Source organism: Budorcas taxicolor, chromosome 23 (genome assembly GCF_023091745.1).
Source record: "Budorcas taxicolor isolate Tak-1 chromosome 23, Takin1.1, whole genome shotgun sequence".
Taxonomy (NCBI): Eukaryota; Metazoa; Chordata; class Mammalia; order Artiodactyla; family Bovidae; genus Budorcas; species Budorcas taxicolor.
This window is the reverse complement of record NC_068932.1, coordinates 22,144,152-22,152,097: the sequence shown is the minus strand read 5'-3', so window position 1 is coordinate 22,152,097 and position 7,946 is coordinate 22,144,152. Positions and strand designations below refer to the sequence as shown.

Genomic DNA, 7,946 nt, shown 5'->3' with positions numbered 1-7,946 from the left:
ATGTATTTAATGAAATCTTAGCTTGGGGTGGGTGAGGTGATCACTTGGAGTGCAGGACTAGAGGAAATGGAGGCAGGAGACACTCTTTAAGAAAGTCTTGGTCGTTGAAGTGAGCAAGGACGTTAACATTAATGCCAAGCTGATGCTTTGCACTCTGCAAAGATGTGCAAAGCAGACGCGACATAATGCGAGACTTCTTCAGAAGATGGTTGGATGGCATCACCGACGCGATGGACAGCAGTCTGAGTAGGCTCCGGGAGTTGGTGATGGACAGGGAAGCCTGGCTTGTTACGGTCCATGGGGTCGCGAAGAGTCGGACACGACTGAACTGAAGGAGATAGGGCGATGAAGCCCTGGACCCAGGCTGCCTCGCCAGCGTCTCCTTTAAGAGGCGGGGCCGGAGCCGCGGCGAGTCCCAGGTTTTGTACGTGTCGGAGGCGGAGCCGCAGAAGGCCCTAGCAGCATGGCAGCTGGCGGAGCGGCCGCCTTGACGTTTTTGGATCAGGAGAGCCGAGTCCGAGCTGGGGGGGTCGGTAGTCTGCAAGTGCCGGCCCCGGTCACTATGGACAGTTTCTTCTTCGGTATTGAAGGAAGGAGAGGCTGAGGGTGGTGCTGGGGCAGAAGCAGGGCTGAGGAACGGGAATGCAGGCGCGTGCACGACGTGGGTAGGGGCGGGGGGGCCTCGCACGCGGCAGCCAGAGTTGGAGGGGAGAGCCAGGCCCCTGCCCTAGCTGTACCGGGTGGGCCCGGGCCGAGCGCTCGTTGTTCCTGACACGTGGGCATGTGAATGGCCGGTTAGTCATGGCTGCAGGTGAACGGGATTTGGTGAAATGCCCTCCCCCACCACTCTGCACACTGACGCATACTCACAGTTAACCTCTTCCAGGCTGTGAGCTCTCAGGCCACACCCGCTCTTTCACCTTCAAGGTAGAGGAAGAGGATGACGCGGAGCATGTGCTGGCTTTGACCATGGTAAGGGGCGGGGTAGGGGGAGTGGAGGTTAAATTGGCTGACCTAATGAGGCTCTACTCGCTTGTCTATCCTTCCCCGCTCTACTGGGAGTCATCTACTCTGTTTAATCCCCACATGGGGCTCCCCTGGTCAGGCGGTCCAGGGACCTCGGAGGCTGGGCAGGTTGTAGGGTAGATGCTTCCACTTGTGGTGTCCACCCTTACTGGGGAGACTCCGAGGCCCTGTGTACCTTCCCAGCTCTGCCTCACCGAGGGGGCCAAAGATGAGTGTAATGTGGTAGAAGTCGTGGCTCGGAACCATGACCACCAGGAGATCGCAGTCCCTGTGGCCAACCTCAAGTTGTCCTGCCAACCCATGGTGAGTTCCCTGGCCATACCTTGGGAGGCTGGGAGGTAGGAATTGAGGACTTAGGACTTCTCACAAGGCGGGGTGGGCTAGGAGTGGGCCAGGCCTTCATCCTTGTCTTCCTCCCAGCTCAGTTTGGATGACTTCCAGCTCCAACCACCTGTAACCTTCCGCTTGAAGTCAGGTTCTGGCCCTGTGCGCATCACTGGGCGGCACCAGATTGGTGAGAATTTTCTCCTTTGCTTCCAGTAGACTTTCCATCTGGACTCCTACCCCACCCCAGCCTATCTCCCAGTGCAATTCCCATACAGACCCTGGATGCAGTGCCCTCCACTTTACTACTCTAGCTGTTCTTCACGGAACCTACCCCAGCTTATCCAGCTCCACTAATGTGGACTCCTGTGAAAGTGAAAGTCACTCGGTCCTGTCCGACTCTTCGTGACCCCATGGACTGTAGCCCACCAGGCTCTTCTGTCCATGGAATTCTTCAGGCAGGAATACTGAAGTGGGTTGCCATTTCCTTCTCCAGGGGATCTTCCCGACCCAGGGATCAAACCCAGGTCTCCTGCATCGCAGGCAGACTCTTTACTGGCTGAGCCACCAGGGAAGCCCTTTGACTCTTTGTTATCTAGTTTAGTATCTGAGGTTTTTCCCACCTAGGCAATAAGCTTTGGGAGGTCAGAGTCCCTGCAAGCCTAGAGCCACAGGGCATTAATAAACGACGTGTAAGACGTATGAAGGGGGTGTGGCTTTAACTTCTCTTCCTCCCTTGACTGCTTGTGTACCAGTTACTATAAGCAATGATCTTTCTGGGGAAGAGAGTGAAGAAGACGGGAGTGAGGAGGAGGAAGCTGAGTTGTATCCTATCCTTCCTGCCAAGAAGCTGGGGCGCAGGCTCTAACCCTCCCTGGTGAGTTGGAGGGGCCTGGGAGGGGACAGGAGGAACATGTTTGGACCTCGATGCTGACCCCTTGTTTGCTCTCTTTAGGTCAGCTAGCTGCCTGCCACATACACCAGGTTCCTGGACAAGTTTCAAGAACTTTGTATCTCTCCATTGAAGAGGGTTGGGGTGGGGGTGGGGGTCTTGGTCTGGTGCAAGGAGAACGGGGGTCCCATTCTCCAAAGGACCCTGGTGTTCTAATCCTGTACCTCACCCCAAGCTTCCCTTTTCTCCAGGAGTGGGAAGAACTCTGAACTTCTATCCTGACCTTCTCTCCCCACTTGCCTATGAGGTTGGAGGTCAGCATCTGAAGCTCAGTACTACACATTTTTAATGTTTTTTACATTTTTGGATAAAGGTTGAAATAAAATGTGGATGAGGGTTTTTTTGGTAACTCATTTGTGTGGCTTCTTTCCCTCCTGGGGTGGCATTCCCCTAGGGACCACCAGGTGGCACTGTGGCAGCACAGAGGGTGGCCCTGGACCTGGGGAAGGGTGAGGAAATGTGGGATCCTGCTACTCCCAGAGCGCTGGGACTAGCCCAGCTCTGGGCCCCAGCTGCCTTCCTAGATGAGGACCTCCCAACACCAAGCCCCTTCCCAGTCCCTTGGTGGGGGAGGGCCATCCCAGGAGGTTATCAACATCTAAACAAGGGGTCTGGGCCTCTGTCACCACTCAGGCTGATGGGCAGGGGGGCAGATAAGGGGGCTTAAGCAGCCTGAGGAATGTGCATCCCTGGCCCCATGAAGGGGGCTCAGGCCCCAAGAGGACCTGTGAGGGGTAAGGTAGAGGCCAGTCTTTGCTCCTCCTACCAGTCATGCAGGCCATCTCTGAGCCAGCCTGGACCCTTAGAAACCTGATTCCAGGGGCCAGATGGAGGGGGCTGGCCAGATTGGGTGACAGGGAAACCAGAATCCGGGTGGCCTGGCATATGGGGGCAGAGAGGAGCCCCTGGGATTCAGCCTTCTGGGCTAAAGGGTTCCAGCCCCTTAGCCCTCCACCTGGTCTGGGGGGTGGGGGGCGTGGGTGGTTCTCTGGTGCCTGCGATCAGGTGGTTCTAGGTATTGGCTGCTGCTGTACCAGCAAGAGAAAGGGATGTACCTGGTGTGAGCAGGAGTGTGTATATGACCAAGTCTGAGGTCAGTAGTTCAGCAGCTGTGTTGATGGGGCAGGGGGTCTCAGTGCCCTACAAACAAACAAACAAAAGGTTACCTCCTGAGACAGCTTGGGGCCAGACATGCTGAGGAGGGACACAGAAGAGTGCCTCGTGGGGCCAGGCCCACTCCCTCCCACACTGGCTTCTGGGCAAATGAGTGAACAAGTGGGAGGGGTGCCTGGATAACCAGAAGAGGTTGGCATTGGAGCAGGTGTTTGGAAAGTGTTTCCACAACACAGAAAAGCACTCCCTTTTCAGCGCATCTCCAAAGGAGGTCCCCTTCTCCCTGTGGTGAGGAGCAAACAGGTCCAGTGTTTAACCTCCCTTTTTCCTAGTTGAGGATAAAGGAAGATGATCCCTCTCTGCGTCGCAGTGATCAGGGTCGCAGGCCTCTCTTTTTGCTGCAGGACTTTCCTAAAGTGCTTCCGCCAGGAACACTGGGATGGAGAGGGCAGCCAGAATGGGACCACTCACCAACCACAGGCAAGGGGTCCGGGAGATAGAGGAGAGGTGGAGTTAGCGCCCTCTGGTGGGCGAGGTTGAAGCCGCTTGTGGCAGTGCAGCTTCCCGCGCCGCCTCTGTAGCGGCTCTAGGCGGGCGCCGCGGTGCAAGGGCCTACATGCCCCACCAGTGGCCTGAGCGACTAAGGCAGACTTCATACGTTTGTTCGTTCATTCATTCACTGGGAGGGTTCCTGTTAGAACCCTTCCCTTCCTCCTCTCGTCTATCGCCTCCAAAGTCCTCGGCACGTGTTCGGTTGAAGGCACGGTAGCCTGGCTGAGTGTAGGAAAAAGTCGGGGAATCCTTCCCAGCCGACACTTCTACCCCCTGCAAGTGGCCCCGCCCCAATATTTACCCCCCTCGACGCCGCTGAACGCTCATTGTGAGCCTTTCTAGTGTCTTGTCGGGTCTGCCCGCGGCCTTGGCCGGCGCCAAGCATGCTCCAATCCGCTGTGGGGGCCCAATCCACATCCGCCTAGTCCCGGAGTTTCTCGACCCGACAGGGCGCCCGCGGACTGAGCCGGGAATTGTTTTTTCTCCCTCCCCTCCCTCGCCTCTTCTCGATCCCCCTTTCTGCCCTCTTAGTGCACAGTAGGAGCGTTGCCCATTCATTTAGGTCTCTGAGCGCTGAGGGCTTACGCCGGGGTTTGCAGACTGCTGGAGGAGGGGCAAGACTGTATTTGGGGGGCGAAGAGGGACGACCAGACGGGGCCTAAAGTGCTTAACCCAGTCTCTGCGATTTACATTTGAACAGTCGGCGGAGGGTCTGCGGCGCTTTGAACGCCTGGCGCAGGCTGCGCGTGTTGGAGCGCAGGCGGCCCCCGCCGGTTGGTGTGGATTTGAGGGGCCAGGGGAGGTGCGTGGGGGGCGACCGATGCGTTTGGAAAGAGGCTGAACGTGTGTGTTTGGGCCCTTGGAACGGTGTATTTGCAGAGAGGGGCTATTTGTGTTGGCGAGAGGTGTGTGTTTGTGTTTGCAGGAGGCGAGTGACTCTGTGTGTGTGTATTTGTGTTTGAGGAGTGTGGGGACGGCCAGGAAAGGTGGCCGGGCTGTCACTCAGCGATCAGGTTGACAGGCGCTCCCTCATCAGGGCCAGGGAGCTCTGATTGCAGATTTGAGGAAACAAAATAGCAATTGTAATTACGGGGCTTTGATAAGATAAAGGAAGGAGCAAGCCGGCCGGGAGGCGAGTAAGAGCAAGGGAGGAGAGAACGGCCTGCTGGGGCCCCGATGGAGTATTTACATCTGTCATTCACGGGGGTGTGTCCTCGCCGTACCCGGCGCCTGATGCGGGGGTGTCCCTATTGACACCCCCTCCCCCATCTAGAGACAGGGACTTTTGGGGATATGAGAAGAATCTCCTCAAGTGGACGAAGACCCAGCTGGGCGAAGTTCTCAAAATGTAGAGGAATTCTGGTCTGTATAGGCCCCCGGGGTAGAGGTTAGGGTATGGGACTCAAACCCTGATTGATGGTCCACACGTTTAGGCCCGGGGTGGCCCATCTCTGCGGGAGAGTGAGGAGGGTGGATTAAGATCATTGAGGTTCAGCCCGACATCTTCAGAACCTTCTGGGGGCTCCAAACCAGGGTTGAACTCTGGTCTGAGCCAGGTGCTATAGTCTCCACCCCCCACTCTGGGGAAAGGCAGGTGCCCAGAGTGACTCAGGTTGTGACTCCAGGACTACACACGCTAAGGATGGGCTGGATGATGCCCTGACCCCTGCTTGGGTCCTGCTCCTTGCTGTTGCCATCAGACTGTTTTCAGAGGGCTGGTCCCTGGTGAGAAGACCCTTTTCATCCTCTGCCTCTCATCTCTCCACTTATTTATTAATGCATACAAATAATAAACATATTCAAGGGCCTCCTATGTATAGGGCATGAGGTTGAGATGGTAAATATTTTGCCTGCTTGAATTAATGTACCTGGGAATGTAGACACCCAACAACTTGACAGAGGAGCGCAAATGAAGGAGAAATGCTGGTCTAGGCTGTGGGTACTGGAGCCCACTTCACTTGTCTTCCCCTAGTGCCCAACTCCCAGTGGGGTTGAGAGGAGATGGTGCAGACAGCCTTTAGCAAATATAAGTGCTCAATAAATGGTGGTGTTTATGATTCTTATCTGTTGGGAGGGTGGTGAAGGCAAGTAAGTCTCCCTGGGGAGGCCCCACCTGCACTGAGGTCTAAATGTTCAGTCAGTTTCCCCATTATTCATTCATTAAATACAGAATTGCAGAACCCTGCCCTGCTCTCCTGAGCTAGTAAGATACGGTCCTTGCCTGGAGGTCTGGGTGGGAAAGAGCCACTTGAGGGAACAGACTCAAGTGAGTAACAGGTGAGCTCAGGGAGTCTGCTTCTCTGGGGAGGGATGAGATCTTCGGACAAGTCTTCTGATTCTGTTTCCCCACCTAGACCTTGCTCAGTATTAGCACTATGGCTGGGAGTGGGCAAGGCAGGCCACAGAGAAAGGGGAAGAACTTGGCTGTGCTGCCTCTGGTCTCATGGTTTCCTGAGGCCACCCCAGCCCCTCCAGCCCAATCCCCAAGGACATGGGGGCTGGCAGTAGGGCAGGGGAGGTCTTGGGCAAGGGCAGCAGCTGGGCAAAGCATCAGTGGCTCCACCTGCTCCCCAGAATTTTCCGTCTCAGGGCATCTCTGCCCATCCAAGGTGCTCTCAAAGAAGCACCACACCTCGGGGGTTCCTGAAGCCCCTGGAGGAAGCAATGGGCGGCTGGGAAAGGCTTAGACAACTCACTACCTTCTTTGATACTTCCCCCTCCCCCAGGGTTGACAAAGCACCAGTCCAGGTTTAGCACACAGTAGGTGTGTAAATACCTGTTCAGTGCACAAATAATGGGAGTCTGAGCGAAAAAGACTAGGCAACCTGGATCTAAGCCTCTTTCCTGGAAAAGCAGCTGAGGTTATTTTTGCGCCCACTGCCTGCCGCTTTGGGGAGGGCATGGTGGTGGCAGTGACTGGGGTTTTCCCTATGGGTGGGCTCTCTCCTTTTTGGGTGGTGTAGTCAGGCTTCAGTCTAGCGTGTTGGGGGCGGGAGGGACAGGAGCAGGGGTGACGGTGATAATGAGGGCAGGAAGCAGGAAAGGAGATGTTTCTCGATCTCAGGGCCTTCTTGGTGACTGAGCGATGCAGGAGAGACCGGCAAGGCAGGGTACTCAGCAGAAAGATGGGGGTGGTTGTCGGCTCCCGGTCGCACAGGCACGCACTGCCAGAGGAAAGCGCACAAGCGTTCACCCCAGTGTTAGAGGCTACTTGCAGGCGGCAGCCCCAGACAGACAAAGCACACAGTAGGTGGCTCAGAGAACCGCTGTCTAGCTTGAGGTTTAAGCGGACCGGGTCCCACGGTGGAGACCGGGCGCCTTCCCACTCGGGCGCCAGGGGGTTCCAGGAAGCCCCAGCAGAGGGTCTCGGGACTCCACGGGGTGGGCGGCCCGATGCGCCCCCCATCCCCGCGCGCCTGGACCCCAAGAACGCGCAAGGGGACAAGTCCGGGATGCGGAGAGGGGCCCAGACAGGCCGCCCCCGCCCCTTGCAGCGGGTCCCCAGACCCCTCCCCTCACCCAGACCCCCAATCCCCGACCCTCCGACCGCCCCGCCCCGGTCCGCCCCGCCCCCGCCCAGGGCTGCGTCCGGGCCCCCGCTCCCAGCCGGGGGCTGCGGGCTCCGGCCGCCCGCCCCGCGCTCCCCCCTCGCGCCCGGTGCGGCGCCCCCCGCCCCCAACCCTTCCCCTCCCTTCCCACTTACCCACCCCCCCTGCCGGCCCGTTACCCTCCCTCCCGCTCCGGCTCCTCAGCAGCCAGCGGCCAACGGCTCCGGCTGCGGCGCAGAGGCACTCGGCGCGGCGCGGCGAGCTCGACATCCCCTGGGACCCGCGGAGCCGCGTCCCGATCGCCCCGGCTCCCGGCCTCGAGCCACCCTCGAGCCCCCCTCCGCCGCCGCCGCCCTCGGCTCGTCGGTCCGCTGCCTCCCGCGAGCCGGCGAGATCCCGCCGGGGCTGTGCGTGCTCCCCGGCCGCGCGCC

At 58.2% G+C, this 7,946-nt stretch overlaps 1 protein-coding gene across 1 annotated transcript; it reads left to right on the top strand.

The window, feature by feature from the left end:
• Positions 1 to 463: 463 nt before the first annotated feature.
• On the top strand, positions 464 to 2,633 carry NPM3 (nucleophosmin/nucleoplasmin 3). Its single transcript, XM_052661091.1, has 6 exons — positions 464 to 581; positions 887 to 972; positions 1,210 to 1,329; positions 1,447 to 1,540; positions 2,106 to 2,227; positions 2,306 to 2,633. Exons 1-5 carry the CDS (start codon positions 464 to 466, stop codon positions 2,216 to 2,218), a joined length of 531 nt encoding a protein of 176 aa, XP_052517051.1. The 3' UTR covers positions 2,219 to 2,227; positions 2,306 to 2,633.
• Positions 2,634 to 7,946: the final 5,313 nt, after the last annotated feature.